Raw genomic sequence first — 27,840 nt, forward strand, 5'->3', positions numbered from 1 at the left:
CAGCACCAGTTTCTCTGGGCCTGAACTCATCGCAGATGGACTGAAAGACAATGGAAATGTGTGCTGTTGGCAGATGAGTCCACATTTCAGCTTGTTTTTAGGAAAAACAGATATCGAGTTCTCAGTACCAGAAGTCAACATGACCATTCAGTTTGTTCTCAGAGAAAGGTGTAAAAAGCCAGCATCTGTGATGATATGGGGGGAATCAGTGCCCACGGCATGGGTGAGTTGCATATCTGTGAAGGTACCATTGATGCAAAGGCATATATTGGGATTTTAGAGAGACATATGTTGCCATCAAGGTGACGTCTCTTCCTGGGAAGTCCATATTTATTTCAGTAGGACAATGCCAGGCCTCATTCTGCATGGGCTACAACACTGTGGTTTCATAGACACAGAGTGCATGTGCTTGACTGGCCTGCTGCCAATCCAGATCTGTCTCCTTTTGAGAATGTATGGCGCTGATGAAGAGGAGGATTGGACAACGGCGGCCACAGTCTGTTGAGCAGCTGAAGTCTTGTATCAAGCAAGAATGGATAATAATTCCAGTTGTAAAACTGCAACAATTAGTATCCTCAGATCCCATGTGATTAAAAAGTGTTATGAAAAGGAAAGGTGATGTAATACAATGGTAATAATGCCTCTGTCCTAACTTTTTTTGAGTGTGTTGCAGGCATCAAATTCTAACTTTGTTTATCTTTACAAACTACAATTAAGTTGGTCAGTAAATTGAAAATCTTCTCTTTGTACTATGGTCAGTTAAATAAAGATTCACGTGAATTAACACATCGTATTTTTTTGTTTTATTGCATTTTGGAAAATATCCCAACTTTTCTGGAAAGACGGTTTGTATACGGTATGGTTTTGTCATCAGTGCTCTATTTTTCATAAAGAACTGTACTGGTGTATATTATGTTTTTGCAATCGGATCCTGAAAGGCGACAAGTACCATTATCACGGAAAAGGAGTTAATCAAGAAAATGTGTGCTATTCCAAGCCATGATTGCTATTCTGATTGGTCATTCTCCTCTCAGAAACAGGATCACACCCCCATTTAAGTGGAGTCAGGTGGTTAAGTACATCGAGCCTGTTTCAGAATCGTAGGAAAGGTACTTGTATACATTCATAAGCTCTTAGTGCTGGTATTGGGAAAGCATGGGGTTTTAGGCTTGTATATAGTGTCTCACTCAGAGCTTTTCTCCACTTTGATACTGTCACCGACTCAGCACTTGTGCATGCTCTGTCTGCTACATGGGCTATTTGAGACATGATCTTGCCTCTGACTGCTACAGTGATGGTCTGGTAGTGACTGCTTTTCTTGTTCACCTACCATTATGCTCCACAATCGGTGTCCTCTTCTTTCACTTCAGTTTCCTCACCTTCTTTTCTTTCTAAACACTTTTTTATATTTCTCTCTCAGGATGGACTAAAGGCTCTGTCTCATTGGATCCCTCTGTGGAACATGATGGCTATTTCATCGCTGAAGATCAGGTGACCTCTGAGCCAGAAGACGAACAAGAAAATAAACTTGTAAGTACCGTACATGTCCATTTTTTTCTGTATGATTGGGGAAGAGTGCTTCTGAAAAGAGCTTCATAACTAGAGTTCATTGTAACTTTTTTCTTTTAGGACTGTGAGTGTGTGAGTGCTGCAGATGAAGAACCCAAAGCAACAGAATCTTTGGAAAGACAACCATAAAAAGATGAGAGTAAGTGAAACATGATCTTTAAAACCTGTTCTGTTGGATTTACTCACATGGTTAATATCCAATTCTAAAACCATGGGCATTAATATGCAGCTGGTCCCACTTTGCTGCAATAACAGCCTCCAGTCTTTTGGGAAGGTTGTGGGGATTTGTGCGTAGTCAGCCACAAGAGCATTAAGGTATGAGTGTTTGGTGAGAAGGTCTGGCATCCAGTCAGTGGTCCAATTCATCCCAAAGGTGTTCAGTGGGGTTGAGTTCAGAGCTCTGTGCAGGCCATTCAATTTATTCCACTCCAGCCTTGGCAAACTAGGTCCAAAATTGATGTCATACATCAATACAACAACCAATAATGAAAAGTTGTACAGAGCACGATACTTGCGAAAATCACAGATCATTCAGTTCTGATTGATAAGTACCCAAAATCAGTAAGGAGTTTATGGTTCCATGAAAGAATCTTTCCTGAAAATTTAAAGTTAATTGGAACAGCAGTTCAGGAGCTATTGTGTTAACAGCACTGTTTTACACTCATTGACGTCTACAGATCAATTATCTTAATGGCGACAGAAAAACAAGGAGCTACATTGTGCAGGGCAACGATATGGGCAGGTTACGCGTGGCAATCAAGACAGGTAATTGTTGTTCTGCAGCACAACTACGATGTCTCCTGAGTCCATTGCCATCACTCACCATCGTTCCTTCTGACAGTATGGTATTCACAAAATAGTACCCGTCAAGTTGATTTTCGTGACCTTCAGACAAGGTCATAATTGGGTCAAGGTCAGATGTCCCACACTACAATGTTCCCCGAGTCCATTGGTACCACTCACTAGGCTGTACCCTTGTTTATTCTGGTGTTCACAAAGTAGTACCCGTCAGCTCAATTTTCATGATATTTTAAGTGTTTTTCATAACATTCAAACTAGGTTATATTTGGATCAAGGTCAAATGTCTCATGTGGGTGCACAACTACAATGTTCCCCGAGTCCATTGGTGCCACCCACTAGGCTGTACCATTGTTCCTTTTGGTAGTTATGGTGTTCACAAAGTAGTTCCTCTCAAAGTGTGATGGACAGGCAGAATGATTATAATGGGAATTTGATGGAATATGATGTGATTTTTTGTGATGTCATTATCAAGTTCGCTCAAGATTATATCGATCAAAAGGGGTTTGAATGGAGAACCTACAAAAAAACCCATCAAATTCTGAGTTCAACTTTCTGAATTATAGGCACTTGAAACGTTGGCACTAAAAACCGGTGCTATGACCTTGACCTTTTGACCCCAAATTTTGCTTATAAGTTTAGAATTAGACCCAGAGTGCTAATTCATGGTCAGAGTATCGATATCAAATTGGTAAACACGTTTTTGAGGTCAAATTTGTCAAAAATCTCGCGAAATATGACCTCATTTTTCAACCTCAAGATGATGTCACAGGTAAAATGTCAATGGTGTACTTGAAAGAGATTCAAACATGCTTTCCAACGCCACCATCTCGATATGAATACTGGCTCGGAAGTTATGGCCGATTAGGTGTTTTTACAAGATTTGACCTTGGTGACCTTGACCCACCAAAAACCAATGATGTCTTTGTGTGACCCTAGTGAGTTGTCCTGTGCATTTTGGTGGATTGGTCAAGAAATGACGACGCTAGAGCAGCAACAAACAAACAAACGGACAGATTAACATACAAAAATCTCCAATTTTCGCAAGTAACAAAAGAAACTAATTAGAAAATATTAGAAGAAAAACATTTTTCAGTTACCCACCTCCATCTCCAGTCAGGATTCAAAGACAATGGTAAATAAAATGAAAACTGAAAACTTTCCAATTTCTGTGGCTAATCTCTGGTTCTATGAGCTACGACATGACTAACATTAATGCATGTGGATGTATGGTGCCTGGCTAAAAAAAAAAAGTCTCCATTTAGATTTAAATAAGCAAATACTTAAGAGCCTTTGATCGGATAATTACTGCAATGATTAATGTGTTTCAACATGCAAGAATTCTTTTAATCTTAACTGATGCATTTAAGATTTCTTAAACAACTATGCAGGAAGACACATCTTATGGCCCTTTTCCACTACCCTTTTTCAGCTCACTTCAGCCCACCACGGCTCGCGTTTCGACTACCTCAGAGCAGCACAACTGAGCTCACTTCAGCCTTACTCAGCACCCAAAACTCGCACCGTTTTGCAGTGGGGCTGAACTGAGCCCAACCGAGCCGAGTGGGGCTAGGGGCGTGAGGAGACACTCCCCTGTGCACTGATTGGTGAGGAGGAGTGTCCTTACATGCCCACACACGCCCCGCAAGCACACTGGGAACCACCATCTGTAAACACCGTAAACCCGGAAGAAGAAGAATTACGACAAATTATGCGCCTTGCTTCATCTATATGCTCTTGCCAGTATCTGTTGGCGTTGTGGGTGACAACAAGCTACAGCACCAAGACCAGCAACACTAATGACTCCATGTCCTCCATGTTTATTGTTTACTTTCCGGGTCGTGAGACTACCGCTTAAAAGGTCACTGATGTCACTGTTTGCGCCGCCTAACGACATCACGTGACGTCCACCCACTTTCGCTAACTCCACCCAATGTGTCCACCCACTTCCAGCCAGCATGGTTCAGCGCGGTTGTAGTCGAAATGCAACTCCAACAGCCCCGCTCAGCTCGACTCAGCCCAACTCAGCACTGCACGGCTCAGCCCGACTCAGCCGCGTTTGTAGTGGAAAAGCACCATTAGGGATTGCTGAAATGAGTGGAATTGGGTTAAAATCTGTCCAACACAATCCACAACCTGGAAGGATAGTGATGAACCGTTAACTTTGCAGAAGAAATGTGGTCAGAAAAAAAAACAACAACTCTTGATTGACTGCTATCAGAGATCACTCACTGTAAATGCTTTGTAAAGGTGAATCATAAAAAACTAGATAGAACTCGACGCCAACGGCGTCGATAGGGATGCCTCCGCCTGGTAGAGTACACGCCTTATTAAGCTGTGATTTGGGGATGGACATTTGACCTCACAGTAATCTTGACCTGTGACCTTTCAACCTCAAAATCTAATCAGTTCATGTTTGTCCCCAAATGCACAAATGGTGAAAGTTTGGTGAAATTCCTTTCATTTGCCTTGGAGGTATTGTGTTCACAAGGTTTTCGGACAGACATTTGACCTCACAGTGACCTTGACCTTAGACATTTTGATCTCAAAATCTAATCAGTTCATGTTTTTCCCAAAGCGCACAAATGGTGAAAGTTTGGTGAAATTCCTTTCATTAGCCTTTGAGATATCGTGTTCACAAGGTTTCGGGACGGACACACGGACAGATGGACAACCCGAAAACATAATGCCTCCTGCACCTTAAGGTGGCGGAGGCATAAAAAAAAAGTCAACAGTAGAACTCATGACTATGTTTAATAGTGAAATTAAAAGGATTTCCACACTCAGTGTGATGAGAACTCCACAGGATTGGGACTAAACAGCTGTGTGTCCATAAGAAAACCACTTGTTAGTGAGAGTAATCAGGAGAAAAGGCTTCAGTTTGCGAGGGAGCATAAAGATTGGACTCTGGAGCAATGGAAAAAGGTCATGTGGTCTGATGAGTCCAGACTGACCCTATTCCTAACTGATGGGTGTGTCAGGGTAAGAAAGGAAGCACATGAAGCGATTTCATGCATAGTGGTTACTGTACAAGCCTCTGAAGGCAGTGTTATGATCTGGGGTTACTTCAGTTGGTCAGGTCGAGGCTCAGCAACGTTACGGGGCAATAAAATGAAGTTAGCTGATGACCTGAATGTACTGAATGAGCAGGTTATCATCATATCGATGGATTTTTTTCTTCCCTGATGGTGCAGGCATAAAATTAGAGCTCAGATTGTGAGTGGTTCAGGAAACATGAGGAATCATTTTCACACATGAATTAACCACCACATAGTCCCGACCTTAACCCCATTGAAAGTCTTTGGGATGTGCTGGAGAAGACTTTACAGAGTGGTTCAACTCTCCCATTATAAAGACAAGATTTCAGTGAAAAACTAATGTGGATGCAGATGGAAATAAATGTCATGCTGCCTACAGTTGGTGAAACAATTCCATGGCAAATGCACGCTAGAATCAAAGTTAAAGGCAAGAGCTGAGGTCTTGGGAAATAATTGTGCAGGACAACACTATCATGCAGGTTTAGTGCATTTATTTATTTATTTTTAAATTTCAGAAGAAAAAAGGTTTATCTGGTATTTTTACAGATTGAAGTGATTCCAAGATCCTCTCTTCTGGGGAAAAAGCGACCAGACTACTTCTGGAAAGCACCTGCTGTTCAAGTTTTCCTCCTTCATAAAATAGAGCACAAACTGTCATTTACTTCCATGTGTCACAATCTTCCTATCCCTTTAAAGAAAGTGAACTTCCAGTGTGCAGGTGTTATGGTGGTTAAGTCTAATGCTCCTCACATTAAACAAATGTCAGCTTTGTCGTTGCATGAGTACAGCCTTAACTTCCATGTATAACTAGCATATCATATATGCAAATATTGTTTAATGGCTGTGCCTGCACATCCCCGAGTGTAAAGTCTGTATGTCTGTCGATAGGTCAGAGTTTTGTTCATGTATATGTGTATAGAAAATAAAAGAATCTTAAACGGTCTTCTTCTGTACCCTGGAAAATCCCTACATTCATAGAGTGGTTTGTAGTGTAACTCGGTGACAGCCCATAGTGTTTGACTCAAAATTACTCAATGCTTGCTAGTTGCATCTCTTCTGCTGAGTGATAGTGGAGATTAAAAGCTATAATAAGCTATGGAAAGACCAGTCAGGAAGTGGGGACTAATTTAGAAATAATTTTAATTAAAACAAGTGCAAACCAATATGAACAAATGGCACATTGAGGAATCTACGTCTAATGGCATGCCGACTACTCTCAAATCATTTGCCACTGGTATAAGGGCTAACTAATGCAATTATATATCATGAAAAATACGAGACACACATGTATAAAAAAAATCCAAGGCACTTTTCCTTCCCTTAGCGTAAGCAGACCACACTCACAGAGCTGTAATGCACCCTTAAGCATGTAAAGCTAAACATGAGTATATGCACAGTAGGAATTCAAGCTTGATATAAAATTAATTAAAAAATCTAAAAAAAGAGAGAAAATAATGTGTAATATACAAGATTTTTTAAAAAGTGACTCAAAAAATAATTAACGTCAGCTAAATTGATTCTGGTCAAGCACTGCCTTGGCATCTCTTAATGCCTCTTTCTTTCTCTGCAGCTGTATTTCTTGATCTTCAAAATCTGCAAGAGAGGATCTGCAATAAATAATCTGCTAAAAAATATATTATTAATTATAAACAATATAGAAAATTAGAAGTGTGCACAGCAAACCTTGCTCCATTTGTCTGAATATTGCAGGGAGCTTCCCTGATGCCTCCAGTATCCTGAGAGAGACAGCATAATCTGTGGAGTCACAGGAACACCAGTCACATTCTTTGTTGTTTTGGCATTAATAGTACTGTACCTTGAAATTTCACGCTCAAGCACAGTGAAATTCCTCCTCTACACTTAACCCATCTGAAGCAGTGAACACATGGATGCACACACGCAAGTGAACCATGAGCACACACACATACCCAGCACAGTGAGCAGCCATGCTACAGCACCCGGGGAGCAGTTGGAGGTTGGGTGCCTTGCTCAAGGGCACTTTGGCCCAAGGCCACCCCATGTTAACCTAACCACATGTCCAAGGGGAAACCCAAGCAGACATGGGGAGGATATGCAAACTCCACTCAGAAAGGCCCACGTTGGCCACTGGGCTCGAACCCAGAACCTTCTTGCTGTGAGGCGACAGTGCTAACCACTACACCACTGTGCCATCCATCCATCCATTATCTGTAGCCGCTTATCCTGTCCTACAGGCTCGCAGGCAAGCTGAAGCCTATCCCAGCTGACTATGGGCGAAAGGCGGGGTACACCATGGACAAGTTGCCAGGTCATTGCAGGACTGATACATAGACATAAACAACCATTCACACTCACATTCACACCTACGGTCAATTTAGAGCCACCAATTAGCCTAACCTACATGCCATTGGACTGTCCTCTGGAGCACCTGGAGGAAACCCACGCGGACACAGGGAGAACATGCAAACTCCATACTCCACACAGAAAGGCCCTCGTTGGCTGTTGGGCTCGAACCCAGGGCCTTCTTGCTGTGAGGCGACAGCGCTAACCACTACACCACCGTGCCGCCCCCTGTGCCATCCAATAATAGCCTATTAAGTAAAATATTCCTTTGATTAAAAGTGAAATATGTTCATAACAAATAAGCCTTTCTTCATAAGTATTAATGAACATTTGTGAAGGCTGTATTAAGGCTTAAACAGAAAACAACCACTTTCATTTCTTTAATTTTCTTTAGCTTTCAGCAGTCGGTAAAATAATAGCTTTGATTTCTTGTTAAATCTATTTGTACAATCAATTACACAACAGCTCTTTCCCATTTTAGATCTGTTTTTTGTGTGTTTTCATGACATTAGAGCTGGGTTACGTCCACCTAGGTTGAAGTCATTTGCGTTCCCGCTATTGTATGTTATTTTGCCCTCTGCTGTCTAAGCAACACAATTACATCAAGGAAAAAACAAGATTACACAGCATAATAATAATAATAATAATAATAATAGGAATTCATTTTTTATTTCATCGATTCAAATCATCATAAATTCATATCACGAGTTATCATCGCACAATATATCGTTACATGCCTACAGTGGTGTTTGAAAGTTTGTGAACCCTTTAGAATTTTCTATATTTCTGCATAAATATGACCTAAAACATCATCAGATTTTCACACAAGTCCTAAAAGTAGATAAAGAGAACCCAGTTAAACAAATAAGACAAAATATTATCATCTCATTATCTGTAGCCACTTTATCCTGTTCTACAGGGTCGCAGGCAAGCTGGAGCCTATCCCAGCTGACTACGGGCAAAAGGTGGGGTACACCCTGGACAAGTCGCCAGGTCATCACAGGATGACAAAAATATTATACTTGGTAATTTATTTTTTGAGGAAAATGATCCAATATTGCATATCTGTGAGTGGCAAAAGTATGTGAACCTCTAGGATTAGCAGTTAATTTGAAGGTGAAATTAGAGTCAGGTGTTTTCAATCAATAGGATGAAAATCAGGTGTGAGTGGGCATGGTTTGGACCTGTTCTGCTGCATCTGGGCCAGGACAGCTTGCCATCATTGATGGAACAATGAATTCTGAATTATACCAGCGAATTCTAAAGGAAAATGTCAGGACATCTGTCCATGAACTGAATCTCAAGAGAAGGTGGGTCATGCAGCAAGACAACGACCCTAAGCACACAAGTCGTTCTACCAAAGAATGGTTAAAGAAGAATAAAGTTAATGTTTTGGAATGGCCAAGTCAAAGTCCTGACCTTAATCCAGTCGAAATGTTGTGGAAGGACCTGAAGCGAGCAGCTCATGTGAAGAAATCCACCAACATCCCAGAGCTGAAGCTGTTCTGTATGGAGGAATGGGCTAAAATTCCTCCAAGCCGGTGTGCAGGACTAATCAACAGTTACCGGAAACATTTAGTTGCAGTTATTGCTGCACAAGGAGGTCACACCAGATACACACCAGGTTCACATACTTTTGCCACTCACAGATATGTAATATTGGATCATTTTCCTCAATAAATAAATGACCAAGTATAATATTTTTTGTCTCATTTGTTTAACTGGGTTCTCTTTATCTACTTTTAGGACTTGTGTGAAAATCTGATGTTGTTTTAGGTCATATTTATGCAGAAATATGGAAAATTCTAAAGGGTTCACAAACTTTCAAGCACCACTGTATACCCTATTGTTGCAAAAAAGACCAAACAGATAGGGTCTTTTCTCACCCTGTTGTGTGGCATGCTGGTTCTGCACCCTCTCAGCCAAGTTAGTGAGCTGACGTGTGAGCTCTGTGAATATAGCCTGTGTGCAGCCCACCTCGTTACATCTCCTCCAGAAGAGGGCAGCACTTGAGTTCGACACGGCCACCTGGTCTACAGGTTTACCACCCTGAACATGTGCCATGAGGCACCCTTCTGGTGCTGTAAGGTCTAATGGATTATCACAAGGGTGCTTTACATGACATCCTGGTAGCTCATCTGTCATTTGTACAGGTGGTTGGTTCCGAGATGCACAGCGTTCAAGTTTCAGAGAAGGGTCGCCACATGAAGCTTCTTTCACACTTGAGGATTCACCATTGGCATCGGATGGAAGGGAGTCGAGAGATGGGCAGGCAGGAACAGGTGGGTTTGGTAGAATGGTGATGTTGGAGTGAAGGGCTACGACCTGCTCAGGGGCAGAGACAGACTGATCCAAGTTACTCAAAGCAGGGTCTGCTGGGCTTGGTGCAACAGGGGAGCAGGGGTCAGGGCTGTTCTCTGCAACTAGGAGCATTCAGATAATTCATAAAATTGATCACACTTGTTAAGAACCAAAGTGACCAAAAGCAATATTACAAACCCCATTTCCGGAAAAGTTGGGATAGTTTCCAAAATGCAAAAAAAAAAAAAAATCTGTGATTTGTTAATTCATGTGAACCTTTATTTAACTGACAAAAGTATAAAGAAAATATTTTCAAAAGTTTTACCGAGCAACTTGATTGTATTTTGTAAATCAAAACGAAGCGAGAATTTGATGCCTGCAACACACTCAAAAAAGTTAGGAAAGAGGCAAAATAAGACTGAAAAGTTTATAGGATATTCAACTAACACCATTTTGAAAGCTTCCACAATAAGCAGGTTACTTGGTAACATGATTGGGTATAAAAGGAGCATGCACCAAAGGCTCAGTCTTTGCAAGCAAGGATGGGGCATGGCTCACTCCTTTGGGCCAACATTCATGAGAGAATTGTTAATCAATTCAAAAGAACATTTCTCAATGCAAGATTGCAGTGAATTTAGGTGTTTCAAAATGTATAGCGGCGGCACGGTGGTGTAGTGGTTAGCGCTGTTGTCTCACAGCAAGAAGGTCCGGGTTCGAGCCCCATGGCTGGCGAGGGCCTTTCTGTGCGGAGTTTGCATGTTCTCCCCGTGTCCGCGTGGGTTTCCTCCGGGTGCTCCGGTTTCCCCCACAGTCCAAAGACATGCAGGTTAGGTTAACTGGTGACTCTAAATTGACCGTAGGTGTGAATGTGAGTGTGAATGGTTGTCTGTGTCTATGTGTCAGCCCTGTGATGACCTGGCGACTTGTCCAGGGTGTACCCCGCCTTTCGCCCGTAGTCAGCTGGGATAGGCTCCAGCTTGCCTGCGACCCTGTAGAACAGGATAAAGCGGCTAGAGATAATGAGAATGAGAAAATGTATAGCACATAATATTGTGAAAAGATTCAGGGAATTCGGAGACATCTCAGTGCGTAAAGGGCAATGACGGAAATCACTCTTGAATATACATGACCTTCAAGCCCTCAGGTGGCACTGCCTGAGAAACTGTCATGCAAATGTGACAAATATAGCCACATGGGTTCGAGAGTATTTCGGAAAACCGTTGTCACTTAAAACAGTCTGCCACTGCATCCAGAAATGCAACCTGAAACTGTATTACGCAGGGAGAAAGCCATTCATCAATTCTATGCAGAAACGGCACCAGTTTCTCTGGGTCTGAACTCATGTCAGATGGACTGAAAGACAGTAGAAAAGTGTGCTGTGGTCAGATGAGTTCATATTTCAGCTTGTTTTCAGGAAAAACAGACATTGAGTTCTCAGTACCAAAGCTCAACACGACCATCCAGTTTGTTCTCAGAGAAAGGTACAAAAAGCCAGCATCTGTGACCGTATGGGGGGAATTAGTGCCCACAGCACAGGTGAGTTGGATGTGTGAGACAATACCATTGATGCGGAGGCATGTACTAGGAATTTAGAAAGACACACACTCAGTGGCCACTTTATTAGGAACACCCAGCCACCTACTGTTTGATGCACTTCTCTCATCAGCCGATCCCTTGACAGCAGCGGAATGCATAAAATCATGCAGATACAAATCAAGAGCTTCAGGTAATGTTTACTTCAAACATCAGAATGGGAAAAATTGTGATCTCTCTGACTTTCACTGTGGCATGGGTGTTGGTTTGAGCCAGATGGACTGGTTTGAGTATTTCAGAAACTGGGGCTTTTCACACACAAGAGTCTCTCGAGTTTGCACAGAATGGTGCGAAAAACAAACAAACAAAACAAACATTGAGCAAGCGACAGTTCTCTGGGTGGAAACGCCTTGTTGATAAGAGCTCAAAGCAAAATGGTCAGATTGGTTCGAGCTGCCAGGAAGGATATAGCAACTCAGATAAATCACTCTTTACAACCGTGGTGAGCAGAAAAGCATCTCGGCATGCAACAGCAGAAGACCACATTGGGTTCTATTCCTGCCAGCCAAGAACAGGAATCTTAGAATCAAGCACAAGTTCCTATTAAAGTGGCCAGTGACTGTATGTTGGCATCAAGGTGATGTCGCTTCCTGAGAAGTCCATTTTTATTTCAGCAGGATAATGCCAGGTCTCATTCTAGACAGGCTACAGCAGTGTAGCTTCATAGGCACAGAGTGCGTGTGCTTGACTGACCTGCTGCCAGTCCAGATCTGTCTCCTATTGAGAATGTATCTTTGTAATCTTTTCTTTGTATTATTGTCACTTAAATAAAGGTTAATGTGAATTAAGAAATCACAGGTTTTTGTTTTTATTGCATTTTGGAAAATATCCCAACTTTTCTGGAAATGGTGTTAGTATAAGCAGACTTGTGTAACTAAGCAGTACTTGATTCAGTGGAAGGTCCTGAATCTGCAATAACAGTGATTGGCACGTTCTCTTGGCAGTACTCTGTTAGTAACAGACTCTGAGACTCAGAATCCTGAGAAAGAGGAAGAGACATAAAAGACCTGATAAAGCCAAAGCACACACAACATGAGGCATATGGAACACGGTACTAAAATCGGCATGGGGATTGTTCTTGTCTGGTTTGTGCAGGCGTGCTCACCGAATCTCTAGAAGCTTCATCTTCACCACCACCATCACCACAACCACCACTAGAAGCCAGAGCAACTCCTTCACAGAAAAGGACTATATGTAAATGTCTGAGTATTTGAGTATGAAGTAAACTCAGTATTTTTAGAATTCATGCAATGGCGTTCATTTATCAAGTTGGATACAAACAGATTTATTTGTAAATCATTCATACGAGCATTTATATAAGAAGTCTGCTATTCATGAAAATCTTATAAATTTGGAAAAATGTTGGTATCCTACCCATGCTCCTAAGTGTGTGTAAATTTAATGTAACCCTTGACCTGCTCAACTTCAAAGTCATATAATTTGAATGGATTACTGCACTTTTATATAAGGATTATACTGTTGAGTTTAAATTGCTTATTTTTATTACATTTACAGCATTTAGCAAATGCCCTTATCCAGAGCGAAGAGCTTTGTGGTCTCTCTCAAAAACACATTCTTGTGTTAGTTCACTAGGTGAATGCTAGGCCAGGAGCTAAGAATACCAGTGAGAACATTTTGGGAAAACCAGTCAGTAGTTTTATTTTATTGGCATTAATTAAAGAATATGAAAAATAACCTACAATATGAGCTTTCGCAAAATCATCAATAAAACTCGTCATTCAATTATGACAAAAGAAATGCTGCCCTAATAAAGAAGACAGGCTGATCTGTCTGCATAGAACTGAAAGCTGGAAACAGACGCCTCAGATCAAGGAAGATTTAGTACACGCTTATAATATCATCTCATCTCATCTCATTATCTCTAGCCGCTTTATCCTGTTCTACAGGGTCGCAGGCAAGCTGGAGCCTATCCCAGCTGACTACGGGCGAAAGGCGGGGTACACCCTGGACAAGTCGCCAGGTCATCACAGGGCTGACACATAGACACAGACAACCATTCACACTCACATTCACACCTATGGTCAATTTAGAGTCACCAGTTAACCTAACCTGCATGTCTTTGGACTGTGGGGGAAACCGGAGCACCCGGAGGAAACCCACGCGGACACGGGGAGAACATGCAAACTCCACACAGAAGGGCCCTCGCCGGCCCCGGGGCTCGAACCCAGGACCTTCTTGCTGTGAGGCGACAGCGCTAACCACTACACCACCGTGCCGCCCCTTATAATATTATATATTATTAAATGTTTTATTGGCAGAGGAGTGAATCAAAATAACTTCCGCTACTTCCTTTCTGCCTTACCATCATTGGCCATTTTGTACTCCTAGCTGTCTGCGCACTTGACCTTTTGTGTTGTTTTGTGGGCGTCACTAAATGCAAATGAGCCATGTCGAGAACCTGCTTTGCACTTTACAGGTGATCAACATACACACGCGTATGAAGAAAATGACCATTTCTGAATCTTTGAGTGGGAAATTTTAGGGCAGTTTGACTTACACAAACATTTACACACAACTGTATTCAAAGACAGATAAATGAGGCCCATTCTTGAAAATTATCCACCCCTGGTTCTCTATTTCACACAATCCCAAACTATAGTTACCTTGTCGAGGCTCCTTATTGTCCCTGCTGGGAGAGAGGAGATGTTTCAGTTTCAATTAACTTATCAAAAAAAATAATTTTATCACAAAAAAGTTCAAAAATATCAAATTCTATCTGAATATAAAATATACTGAGGATCTGGATTGGAGTATATTAGTTTTGAGTAATGTAATGCCTACCTTCCATCATCAAAGCATTCAATGACAGCAGTTTCACTATTGTGACACAACTGAAAAAAAAAATATTCATAACAATATGTTCCCACTGACAGATCAATCTACGGTATGATCTACTACTGTAACCTAAAAATTCCTATTTAATAAATATAAAACTAACTACAAAGCTGAATACTGTCCAATTATAAAGCTTTCTTAAAATGTTAGCTATACAGTGGTGCTTGAAAGTATGTGAACCCTTTAGAATTTTCTATATTTCTGCATAAATATGACCTAAAATATCAGATTTTCTCCTAAAAGTAGATAAAGAGAACCCAGTTAAACAAATGAGACAAAAATATTATACTTGGTCATTTATTTATTGAGGAAAATGATCCAATATTACATATATGTGAGTAGCAAAAGTATGTGAACCTCTAGGAATAGCAACTAATTTGAAGGTGAAATTAGAGTCAGGTGTTTACAATCAATGGGATGACAATCAGGTGTGAGTGGGCACCCTGTTTTATTCAAAGAACAGGGATCTATCAAAGTCTGATCTTCACAACACATGTTTGTGGAAGTGTATCATGGCACGAACAAAGGAGTTTTCTGAGGACCTCAGAAAAAGCGTTGTTGATGCTCATCAGGCTGGAAGAGGTTACAAAACCATCTCTAAAGAGTTTGGACTCCACCAATCCACAGTCAGACAGATTGTGTACAAATGGAGGAAATTCAAGACCATTGTTACCCTCCCCAGGAGTGGTCAACCAACAAAGACCACTCCAAGAGCAAGGAGTGTAATTGTCGGTGAGGTCACACAGGACCCCAGGGTAACTTCTAAGCAACTGAAGGCCTCTCTCGCATTGGCTAATATTAATGTTCATGAGTCCACCATCAGGAGAACACTGAACAACAATGGTGTGCATGGCAGGGTTGCTAGGAGAAAGCCACTGCTCTCCAAAAAGAACACTGCTGCTCATCTGCAGTTTGCTAAAGATCATGTAGGTATCATGCCGCCATTTTGTCTCTAAGAACTACAACTCCCAGTCCTCTTCCACGTGACCTACGTCACACGTGGGCGGGATCATCTACGTCAGTCCGCCATGCGCGCATAAGTCCAGGTGGAAGCTCCGCTCTTTGTCTCTCGTGTCCGGATTCCAAGGAATCTAGACGCACAAAAGAGATGCTCTCAAACCCGAAAACGCTTCCTTCTTGCAAGATTCACCATCCAGCGCATTCTGTGCTTAACCACTGGCCAAGGTAAAAGTCCAGAATAGCACGATCTTTAAACTCAACCTGAGTTACAACCGGTTTATTCGTATTAGAAGTGACGTCACGACTGCAGCTCAAACGCAGTTTTAATTTGTAATTAGGAGTGACCAGAATTCCTCCTGATTGAAGTTCTGTGCACATTAATCAGAGACTTTCCTTTCATCACGAACGACGCGTCGGATCAGGAGAAGTTTTCTGTCCACGGAATCGACTCACGGAATCGACTCACGTGCTTCATGAACAGCGAAGCTCTGCAACGGCGAACATCTTCTCAGAACTTTGCTAGAGGCAAGATATTGAGTAAAATATATTTGGGCATAATAATTAAGCTAGTTTTAGGAAGTTGCTTTACTGAAAGTGTGAATTTAAACCCAGGTTTATTCATTACACTATTAGACACGCAGCGTGTCGAATTGAATTGTTCTGTTTGTTTAATCTCATTTGTTTTAATAGGCTGTGCATGTCTCTCTTTCTCTTATTCTTCTTACTAACATAATTCTCTTAACACACATTTTGACCTTATTAAGATTTCAGTGAGTTTGGTAATGTTATGAGTGTGGAATCCTTGTGTTACTGAGAAAACACGTGCTCAACAGGCCTGACCAGGCCTGATACACTTTAGATAGCTTCCCTTTTGTCTTAGCTTAGCAACATGAAGCTAATCTGGGCCTACCTCGTGCTCAAACACATTTTGGTTAGCTATACAGAACTAGCCTTTTGTCTAAACACATGGTCAAGCCCCTCCTCCACACTCAACATACCAAAACATCAGATAAGAACATTCCAAATTTTATAGCTCCCTCATACACACACACCTTGGCTCAGGCCTAGGGGCCTAACACACACACATATACACACCTCACTGCTTGTATATATTGATTTATTATTTTTATCTTTGTATAATAAATTCATTTATTATCGAAGCTGTGTGTATTCATCTTGTTGGTGTGAACAATATCTGAAGTCCCCAATCGCAAAGAATTCAAAAAGGTGCAGATTTATGTAATATAGTAAGTGATCAATAATAATTTGGAAATATACCATAATCTAGCTGTTTGGTAATTTATCCAGGATTAATGGTATGATTCACTAAATGATTCATTGAACGATTCACTAAATGATTCACTGAATGATTCACTTCAAATGAGACTGATTCTATGGTATGATTCAATTCAAATGAGTCAAAGTAAACGATTCAATGGGATTGATTCATTTTAATTATTAACCTTCAAATTTAATGAGACTGATTTAATGAGATTGATCACTTAATTTCAATAATTAACTGATTGCACCTGACAATCACGTTGACAAGCCAGAAGGCTATTGGAAAAATGTTTTGTGGACAGATGAGACCAAAAGAGAAATTTTTGGTTTAAATGAGAAGTGTTATGTTTGGAAAAAGGAAAACACTGCATTCCAGCATAAGAACCTTATCCCATTTGTGAAACATGGTGGTGGGAGTGTCATGGTTTGGGCCTGTTTTGCTGCATCTGGGCCAGGATGGCTTGCCATCATTGATGGAAGAATGAATTCTGAATTATACCAGTGAATTCTAAAGGAAAATGTCAGGACATCTGTCCATGAACTGAATCTCAAGAGAAGGTGGGTCATGCAGCAAGACAATGACCCTAAGCACACAAGTCGTTCTACCAAAGAATGGTTAAAGAAGAATAAAGTTAATGTTTTGGAATGGCCAAGTCAAAGTCCTGACCTTAATCCAATCGAAATGTTGCGGAAGGACCTGAAGCCTGCAGTTCATGTGAGGAAACCCACCAACATCCCAGAGTTGAAGCTGTTCTGTATGGAGGAATGGGCTAAAATTCCTTCAAGCCGGTGTGCAGGACTAATCAACAGTTACCGGAAACGTTTAGTTGCAGTTATTGCTGCACAAGGGGGTCACACCAGATACTGAAAGCAAAGGTTCACATACTTTTGCCACTCACAGATATGTAATATTGGATCACTTTCCTCAATAAATAAATGACCAAGTATAATATTTTTGTCTCATTTGTTTAACTGGGTTCTCTTTATCTACTTTTAGGACTTGTGTGAAAATCTGATGTTGTTTTAGGTCATATTTATGCAGAAATATAGAAAATTCTAAAGGGTTCACAAACTTTCAAGCACCACTGTAGTCTTTATCACATACCAAGATACAATTTCTTGTATTGAGGCCAAATAGCTTTTTATATCCAAAAGATGTTAACCTCTGTCAGCTCCTACAATAAGAATGCTGTGACTATTTTCTGCAAACACCCCTCCCCCCAATTTATATGTGGTAAATAACAATTCAAGTGCACGCCTGGTTGTAGTAGGACTCTTACCATATTGTCTATTGGAGGTGTGTTATCCTCCTGGTCTGATTCTATTGGTCCTAAATTTGGATCAATCACACTCTGAGTTTCATCTGATGAAAATAAAACAGTTGATTTGTTCAACCTTTTCAACATGCTCCCGATCTATATTAATTGGCCACCATCTAGTCAGTGAAGGATTCTGCTGTTACAATTAGCATAATCATCATACAGCATTAGCAGGACATTCTGAATTTTCAAACACAAAGATAAAATTACCTGAGTCAGAAGAATAAATGTCCATATATTTCCTTTTCCTATTCAGGCTTCTTAAAACGCGAAAAATCAAATAAAGGATGATGTGATTAACATCTAAGACTGAAAAAAAAAACCCTTAACAACAAGAATACAATCAAACATTTACCTTCTTGTTGGTGTTTCAGAGTCACTCTGTAATCAGAAAGGGGTTACAATAATAAGAATGTCAAATATCATTGAACAATTGAGACAGAATATGTAAAAAAAGATTTACTTTGGTTAAAAAACAGCCTCATTCCAAGGCAAATCATACAACAAATGCTGAATTTGTTTGTTCGTTCCAAAGTATGTTCTTATTAGTGTCATGACTTACTATAACATTTACAAAAAAGGTGCAAAAATTCAGAATGCAAACAATTACCACTGCGATGTTGCAATGACAAAAAAAAAAAAAAAAAAAAAAGAAAGAAGAGCACTTTTTTTATGCAATCTTAAGTTAGGGATCAATCACCTTTAAAACCCACACAGACAGCAAGGCTTGACTTGACTCACATGGGCTCTGCTGACAAATAACTGATTTTCAGGTGTTAGCTGGGAGTACATTATCTATATAAACATATTACATTTTCCTTTGTTATATTTCAAGCCATGGGGCAGCCAAAAGAGAAGCAGCTTTGGGACCAAAAGGTTTGATTGCCTGGACCAACAGGAAATGTTTGGGTGGGGGGAAGGACTGAACAGCAATTTCCCCCTCCCTCTACAGTGGTGCTTGAAAGTTTATGAATCCTTTAGAATTTTCTATATTTCTGCATAAATATGACCTAAAACATCATCAGATTTTCGCACAAGTTCTAAAAGTAGATAAAGAGAACTCAGTTTAAAAAAATGAGACAAAAAATATTATATTTGGGCATTTATTTATTGAGGAAAATGATCCAATATTACATATCTGTGAGTGGCAAAAGTATGTGAACCTCTAGGATTAGCAGTTAATTTGAAGGTGAAATTAGAGTCAGGTATTTTCAATCAATGGGATGACAATCAGGTGTGAGTGGGCACCGTTTTATTTAAAGAACAGGGATCTATCAAAGTCTGATCTTCACAACACATGTTTGTGGAAGTGTATCATGGCACGAGCAAAGGAGATTTCTGAGGACCTCAGAAAAAGCGCTGTTGATGCTCATCAGGCTGGAAAAGGTTATAAAACCATCTCTAAAGAGTTTGGACTCCACCAATCCACAGTCAGACAGATTGTGTACAAATGGAGGAAATTCAAGACCATTGTTACCCTCCCCAGGAGTGATCGACCAACAAAGATCACTCCAAGAGCAAGGCGTGTAATAGTCGGCGAGGTCACAAAGGACCCCAGGGTAAGTTCTAAGCAACTGAAGGCCTCGCTCACATTGGCTAATGTTATTGCTGCACAAGGGGGTCACACCAGATACTGAAAGCAAAGGTTCACATCCTTTTGCCACTCGCAGATATGTAATATTGGATCATTTTCCTCAATAAATAGATGACCAAGTATAATATTTTGTCTCATTTGTTTAACTGGGTTCTCTTTATCTACTTTTAGGACTTGTGTGAAAATCTGATGATATTTTAGGTCATATTTATGCAGAAATATAGAAAATTCTAAAGGGTTCACAAACTTTCAAGCACCACTGTATGGTACATCCATGGCTACACCTAACCCCCAACTGCTCTGGGTATGTTTGTGTTCATTACTTACTTAGCGCAAAATGTATACTATTCTGAACCATTAGGTGACACCGGGCATACCTAACAATCTATGTTTTCTTTCCCCTCTCTCGCTCCCCTCCCTCTCTCTGTCCCTCTCTGTCAAGTTATATGTCGATCCTGAGACACCAGCGATGCTGATTTCTTCTACTCTTCAGACTTGCCTGATCCATCTTGATACTACGCCTGGCTGGAGTCCCATCACATTGCTCCTGTGGAAGATGGCCCCATATGGATAGTTGAAAGACACACTTGGAAAATTGCTCTGGACACTTATAGTTTTGCTACGATGGCTGAGGACTACAATCGGCATGATAATTTGAGGACTACAGTTGTCATGAACAGTTTTGCATTCAAGTCTCCATCAATGAACAGTTTATAACTTCAACAAAACAGACTTCATGTTAAAACTATAATAAATTTCCTGGTTACAAAGTTGTACTTTGTGAATATATAGGACAAAGTTATAGAAGTGAGTTATTTATAATCATGCTATCCGTTATCACCCAAATGAGGATGGATTCCCTTTTGATTCTGGTTCCTCTTGAGGTTTCTTCCTCGTGTCGTCTGAGGGAGTTTTTCCTTGCTACCATCACCACAGGCTTGCTCATCAGGGATAAATAAACTTATTAGGGATAAAATTAGCTCATATGTTTGAAATCTTTATTTTTCTGCGAAGCTGCTTTGCGACAATATCTGTTGTTAAAAGTGCTATACAAATAAACTGATTTAATTTGTGTGCATGTGTGTGTTCATTGGGTTAAATGCAGAGAAAGGATTTCATTGTGCTCTAATAGAGGGGTTCTCAACCTTTTCTGCTTTGAGGCCCACCTATTCATACTTGTAACAAGTTGGGGCCCATTAAAAAAGACCCCCAATTATTTTGGCTCATCTATTCTATTATAATCTAATAATCTATTGTAAAAAGTGTATTAATGGGATGCAACATCACTCCCTGTTACAGATGGGAGCCCAGGAATTAAATAATTGCAATAAATTTTTTTTTTTAAATTGTCAGTATTGCATTTAAAACTGTATGGATGTGCCAGAAGCCAAACCATGTACACTGGGCATTCTCAGTCAAAAGGGATTAATGATCCAAAAGTGGAGTCTGGTCCATTAACACAAGAACTTCTTGCCATGTTTGTGTTCAGCAAACAAGCAAGTTATTAAAACCAAGAAGTACACTCAAAAGAAGTGGGTATAGAACCCACTCAGTAGGACAGATCCTTACACGCTAGTAAAGAAGGATTTTTCCTATGAAAGAAAAATTTACTAGCTAAATTTTTACATTAGTAGAATAAATTTTGATCCTATTGTAGCCGTAACTAAATACAAAGACAATAGTTATGTATTCTATTAATTAACTTAATGTGAAGATAATCAAGATTTTAAGGGTTTTTTTTAAAGCTTGTGCACATTTTTAGTCTTTTGTATTTGCAATTATTTGTATCTGTACATGCACGACCCCACCAGCTCTGCTGATCAACTTCTCATCTCATTATCTCTAGCCGCTTTATCCTGTTCTACAGGGTCGCAGGCAAGCTGGAGCCCATCCCAGCTGACTACGGGCGAAAGGCGGGGTACACCCTGGACAAGTCGCCAGGTCATCACAGGGCTGACACATAGACACAGACAACCATTCACACTCACATTCACACCTACGGTCAATTTAGAGTCACCAGTTAACCTAACCTGCATGTCTTTGGACTGTGGGGGAAACCAGAGCACCCGGAGGAAACCCACGCGGACACGGGGAGAACATGCAAACTCCGCACAGAAAGGCCCTCACCGACCACGGGGCTCGAACCCGGACCTTCTTGCTGTGAGGCGACAGCACTAACCACTACACCACCGTACCACCACTGATCAACTTATCATGTTTAAATAAAGTCATTCATTCATTATGAGTTGGAAAATTATCCATCCATTAAGTTCCCCGACATCTCAAATACCTGGTGCCTGCAGACATCATTCTACACAGAAACAGATGAAAACCTGGAGGAGCATGGAGGTGTGCAACTTTTTATATTTGGCTGGGTTAAAGATTTGGGGATCAGGGCACTACAAGATAAATCCTGTATCGGTTTTGCCCAGGTAAGTAGGAGATCCTGGGCTTTTTGTCTGCGTCTTTGAGATGGTTGCTAGGATGCTACAAGTTTTAGTATCGGGTGTAAACAAACCACAGCCACTCGATTCTCAATCCTCCCTGCTCTTCTCTTCCAGCAGGCATCACACATCCATATAAATTTACCCACAAACACATTTATCTATTCTGTGCTCTCTCTCTATGTGCGCATGTTAAATGTAGAGGAGGAATGTGACAAAAATAAAGGCTTCTTAATTTACCCACAAATGTATTTATTCTACTTGAAAAGTGTACGGCAAACCAGCTACTGAATTTGGGACACTATGACATCCTTAATTATTTAGTAATTTGGCTTTTAACATGGAAAAAAAAAATCCAGTGGTTGGAGAAACACTGCTCTAATGTATATGTGACAAATAAAGACTTCATCTTCAAGCTATAATGTATGCAACTATCCTAACTGTTACAAGCACTGATTGCTAACAAGGTTTGTTTCCAACAGTAAGACAATACAAATGATACAAAGGTTTATGTGGCTTATAGTTCTTCTACTTAATCACTTATTCAAAAGATTACTTATTGATCAGATACAAATTTTATTAGGATTGCCCTCAAATGGTTTACTCTATTCCTATTAAGGTACTGTATATGCCCGACCGTGTTTTACTCCAATAGAGTTACGAGTCTGATTATTAACAGATTATTAGACTGCATATAAACATGGGTATTGAGAGGCATACTTGAGAGTGAATACTCAAGTATAATACTCACTTCTTGAGAACAAATTTGTAATAATAATTGCAAGTGATAATCTTGCAATTATCTTCTGTGTTGGAAAGATCTGTGATAATTTTACCTTAATTAAGTCCTCATTGTGTCCAAATTAGTTAATTAGATTGTGTGTCAACATAGCTAGCTTGTTGGATTCGTGATTTGGTTCCCGAGATACTCCATAGTGTAATCTGATCTCACAAGTGGGGGCGTCACTGATGTCCCAAACTGGAGGTGGCATGGTGGTGTAGTGGTTAGCACTGTTGCCTCACAGCAAGAAGGTTCCAGGTTCGAGCCCAGCGACTGATGAGGGTCTTTCTGTGTGGAATTTGCATGTTCTCCCCGTGTCTGCGTGGGTTTCCTCCGGGTGCTCCGGTTCCCCCCCCACAGTCCAAAGACATGCAGGTTAGGCTAACTGGTGGCTCTAAATTGACCGTAGATGTGAGTGTGAATGGTTGTTTGGCTCTATGTGTCAGCCCTGTGATGATCTGGTGACTTGTCCAGGGTGTACCCCACCTCTTTTCCATAGTCAGCTGGCATAGACTCCAGCTTGCCTGCAACCCTGTACAGGATAAACAGCTACAGATAATGGATGGATGTCCCAAACTGATTTTCATTTGTGCCCCCTGCCTCGCTCCCCTAAGTGATGCTGATGTGAGTTTTTTCAGTTTGTAATAATTCTGTAAGAAATTTTTTGGGGTGGCGTGAGAGCGAACTGAAAATGCAACCTCCACCTTGATCACTGTCAGATTTCCAGCACCTTTCAAATTCCACTTTAAAATCACTGGATGCAGTGGATTTGGCACCTAGGGGCAATTTAAACCAGGCAATTCACCTCTTGGCATGTTTATCAGAAGGTGAGAGGAAACCGGATAACCTGGAGAAAGTCAACATCGCCCAAGCTCAGGATTGAATTAACAAACACGGATTCACCCTTTTTGTCATTATAAAAAAAAAAAAAAAAAATATATATATATATATATATATATATATATATATATATATATATATATATATATATATATATATATGATGGATGCAAGCTGCAGGAAGAAATATTCGCAAATATTTTTCATTCATATCCATTTTATCGCTTGTAACACAAGCCTAAACTCCGCTCGTAGCAGGTCGCCAATGATGTATTAACAGAGTCCAAAAAACAAAAGGACTGAACAACCGTCCGAACATAAATTCTATAAACCCTTACACTACAATACAAATAGTGGAGAGATTTCTAAAACACGAACAGATCATCTATTCAGATAAAACAAAAATAACACTATACCAAACGACTTAAATATTATTATATCCCTTATCAAAAAATTCCTGCACAGGGATTGGCCAAGGATGGGTCACAGAGCATAAAATAGTTCCACCACTGATTAAGCAATGTATCCTGTGATTTCAAAAATAAAAAAAAGGATACGGTTTGAGTCAGTCACGGTATTTAACAATGATTCCATGGAATCGAGTCGTACATGAGCTGATAACCGATGAGGCGCGTAGCACCGAGTTGGCGGTAAGCCATGTATGATGAGGTTGAGTGGAATAACTGTTTTATCCGCATTCAATGGATTTTGAAAAATAGAGCATTTTTATTTTTTGCAAATTCGATGAATAAAAAAAACTTTATACAAACCGTATGAAAAAAATAATTTCCGCTTAGAATGTAAACAAACCAGCGAAATGACAGTAGCAATTTGTGAAATATGCTATAATAATAATTCTTGAAAAAAAATCCCGATAAGTTCTTGCCATCAAATACTTTCCTTCCATATTTTGTTGCTTTTTTGTACTGTATTTTTGGGGCTTGGTTTTCAAGTAGGGTTTTTATTTCGTCCTCGGTCACTTCAGCAACACGCGCCGCCATTTTGTTGTTCTCCACTCATGGTATGTGAGCTGATATCCTAGTAGTAGAGTAGCCAATCAGAGTGCACGATTGCTCATATCCAGTAAATGTGGATAGACTATATCCTGGGTATACTATGAACTGACGTCACCATTTCAAGCTTTACGGCCGACTCGTGTCACAGCTGTGGTTCCATGAGCATTTCCGTGTGTAGATCAACGTATCATTAAAATGCCTAGCGATGCAGGCGATAGCATGGTACATTGCACACGCGCAGCTCGAAGGCCGCTCCGACGTAAACAACAAACATGGCTGCGAGTTAGACCTCTAATATTTTGTTTTTCAGATTTATTCCGAACTTTTTTTAGGGAACACTTTTAGTTTGGAATTTTTTGATGAGGGATATAAATCAAATACATGATGCACTAAGAGGCTCCGGTTGAAATTATGGATTCTCTGAGGTGACTGGCATAGTACTCTCAGTGCATTGTATATTTGATTACTGTTTGTTGTTGAAGCTGTAAACAAGGCAAAGTCATATTTGGTAAAAGTTTCCTGTTTGAAAATTAAGGAAATACTGTTAATTAAGGAAACATTAAGTGAACAATCTGTGGCATACCCTCGTCGCTAATTTGCACAGAAGCACACTGATATGTTGCTCATGGTCACAAAAAACAGGTAGTTATAACTTAGTGTTTACAAAACATTAGTGTTTACAGAGGACTTAAAGGAATAGAAAATGCAAAGTAAATACATGCATGGGCTGGTAGCTTGTAATATTGAGAAACCGTAAGAAAATTTTCAGGCATGTTTGACCATTTATAAGAAAGTTATGAGCGTTTTTGTATCGCTACTCGAATGCCACCAGGAGGCTGCCATGTTGCTGTTGGAAGGGCGATGCCTGACATCATTTGGGCGCAAGGCCGAGTGTATTCCCCCCCCCCAAATCTGTCCCTCTGAGTTACATGTCGGTCCTGGGATCGAGATGCTGACCTCTTCTGCTCCTCGGACCTGCCTGATCCATCCTGGTACCCTGTGTCTGGTTGGAGTCTCATTGCATCGCTCCTGTGGAGGACGGCCCCATGTGGACAGTTGAAAGTCACACCTGGAGGACGCTCTGGACTCTTACAGTAATGCTTTTATGGCTGAGGACTACAGTTGATTTGCTAACTTTAGGACTGCAGTTGTCATGAACAGTTTTGCACTCAACTTTCCATCAATGAAGAGTTTATAACATCAACGAAACTGTCTTCATGTTAAAACTGTTAATGTTATAGTCATACTGTCTGTTGTCGCCCAAATGAGGATGGGTTCCCTTTTGAGTTTGGTTCCTCTCGAGGTTTCTTCCTCATGTCGTCTGAGGGAGTTTTTCCTTGCCACTGTCGCCACAGGCTTGCTCATTGGGGATAGATTAGGGATAAAATTAGCTCATATTTTAAGTTGTTCAAATTTTGTAAAGCTACTTTGCGACAATGTTTATTGTTAAAAGCGCTATAGAAATAAACTTGACTTGACTATACTTCAGTACTGAAAGGGGGCAAAGCGAAAGGTCTACTATGGTGACAATGTCGATTTTTTCACTATACATCTAAAATAGTGTATTAATGAGCTGCGACCCTGACTTATGGACAAACCTGAACTCTTTACCTGTAAAACGAGGCTGAAACTGTGTGTTATACTACTAGTTAGCATGCTTAGCATGCTCGCGACTCATTCATGAAAAACTTCCTCATCAAGACGTCCCCAGGCTAGCCTACCATAATTACCATAGTAGGCAGTCCACCCCCTGCGGCAACGCAGAAAGAGGGTAAACAAACACTGCTTTACTATACAGGATTAATGTGAGCATTACAGGAAGATGCACTTGTACGAGAAAAGGTGAAAATATTGCACGAAACACCCGAGCTCCTGGTATGGTATGGATTTATTTGGTAAAATTCATACATGTAAAAAGATTCACTATAAATAGCACTGAGGACAACACAAAGTATAAAATACACTTATTTCCAATGTGGTCCTCTTGATGACAGCAGGAAACAAAATATAAGAGACAATAATAAATTGACAAAATTGTATAAACAGTGATGAGCCATAAACAAAAAAATATATGCTAGCTGTAATTATCACAGAGTACAACTAGATTACGGAAATGGCACCAAAAAATGATTAAAAATGAGTTTTATATATATATATATATATATATATATATATATATATATATATATATACACACACACACATCATAAAACTGGGTTTGGAATTTACTCCATAAAAACTGTTTCACCTGTTTCTTAAAATGATCACATGTTTGACCAGACTGCACTGATCGAGGTCGGCTATTCCACAAACAAATTCCTGTAACCCTAAAAGAAGTCCGAATGGTTTCCTTAAAGGGTGACGTCACTTCAAATCCACGGCCGTATTCGACAAAACGGACCACAGCGCCAGCGACATTTCTTCACTGATTTCCTCGAGTATTTTGGACAACGATACGAATAACCATGATGATCATGATAAACAAGCGTTACCATATCAATTAGTTACACACAAGTGAACGATATTTATCGAGCTGTTTTAGTTAGTCATTACCGAGGCTTTTCTGACAACACTGAATCAAAGCAAGACACCCAACAAACATCAAGCTGCTTAGCTGCATCAGCAATTATTATGTTTATGCCCAAAGAAACTCAAAACAATATCACGCTTAATAAAAACTTAGGGAAGTCATAAAAAGTGTTTTCTTACTCTTTGAGCTTCTCTTTTGCAGACTACTGACCGTCAAGTCAAGTCAAGTTTATTTGTATAGCGCTTTTAACAATAAACATTGTCGCAAAGCAGCTTTACAGAATTTGAACGACTTAAAACATGAGCTAATTTTGTCCCTAATCTACCCCCAATGAGCAAGCCTGTGGCGACGGTGGCAAGGAAAAGCTCCCTCAGACGACATGAGGAAGAAACCTCGAGAGGAACCAGACTCAAAAGGGAACCCATCCTCATTTGGGCAACAACAGACAGTATGACTATAACATTAACAGTTTTAACAGATTATGTTGTTTAACAAACAAACCAAAATGAACAGAACGAAAAGGTCACAGCATCGTGGTTGCTTTTACATATACAACTAGATCTATTTGCAAAGTTGCTGAGTTAAAGTAAAATAATAGC

The 27,840-nt window shown here is 40.2% G+C and overlaps 2 protein-coding genes across 8 annotated transcripts in view; one reads left to right on the forward strand and one right to left on the reverse strand.

Moving 5' to 3' along the window:
• mcf2lb (mcf.2 cell line derived transforming sequence-like b) overlaps positions 1-6,340 on the forward strand; it is a 50,594-nt gene extending 44,254 nt beyond the window's left edge. For both annotated transcript variants that reach the window (XM_060929218.1, XM_060929219.1), the window contains exons 28-31: positions 1,035-1,109; positions 1,421-1,530; positions 1,630-1,708; positions 5,952-6,340. In XM_060929218.1, the coding sequence (XP_060785201.1) occupies positions 1,035-1,109; positions 1,421-1,530; positions 1,630-1,698 (254 nt within the window). In that variant the 3' untranslated portion in view covers positions 1,699-1,708; positions 5,952-6,340. The remainder of the gene's footprint in view (positions 1-1,034; positions 1,110-1,420; positions 1,531-1,629; positions 1,709-5,951) is intronic.
• A 188-nt stretch (positions 6,341-6,528) lies between these two features.
• Positions 6,529-27,840, reverse strand: part of phf11 (PHD finger protein 11) — a 39,982-nt gene continuing 18,670 nt past the window's right edge. For 3 of the 6 annotated variants that reach the window (XM_060929223.1, XM_060929221.1, XM_060929220.1), the window contains 10 exons: positions 18,393-18,418; positions 18,248-18,297; positions 17,999-18,081; positions 14,424-14,473; positions 14,246-14,271; positions 12,727-12,794; positions 12,507-12,600; positions 9,614-10,150; positions 7,089-7,160; positions 6,529-6,998 (listed from right to left, as the gene is read on the reverse strand). In XM_060929223.1, coding sequence (XP_060785206.1) covers positions 6,910-6,998; positions 7,089-7,160; positions 9,614-10,150; positions 12,507-12,600; positions 12,727-12,794; positions 14,246-14,271; positions 14,424-14,473; positions 17,999-18,081; positions 18,248-18,297; positions 18,393-18,418 — 1,095 coding nt within the window. In that variant the 3' untranslated portion in view covers positions 6,529-6,909. The remainder of the gene's footprint in view (positions 6,999-7,088; positions 7,161-9,613; positions 10,151-12,506; positions 12,601-12,726; positions 12,795-14,245; positions 14,272-14,423; positions 14,474-17,998; positions 18,082-18,247; positions 18,298-18,392; positions 18,419-27,840) is intronic. The other 3 variants (XM_060929222.1, XM_060929225.1, XM_060929224.1) reach the window with 3 other exon arrangements.

The sequence above is a fragment of the Neoarius graeffei genome, chromosome 9 (genome assembly GCF_027579695.1).
Source record: "Neoarius graeffei isolate fNeoGra1 chromosome 9, fNeoGra1.pri, whole genome shotgun sequence".
Taxonomy (NCBI): Eukaryota; Metazoa; Chordata; class Actinopteri; order Siluriformes; family Ariidae; genus Neoarius; species Neoarius graeffei.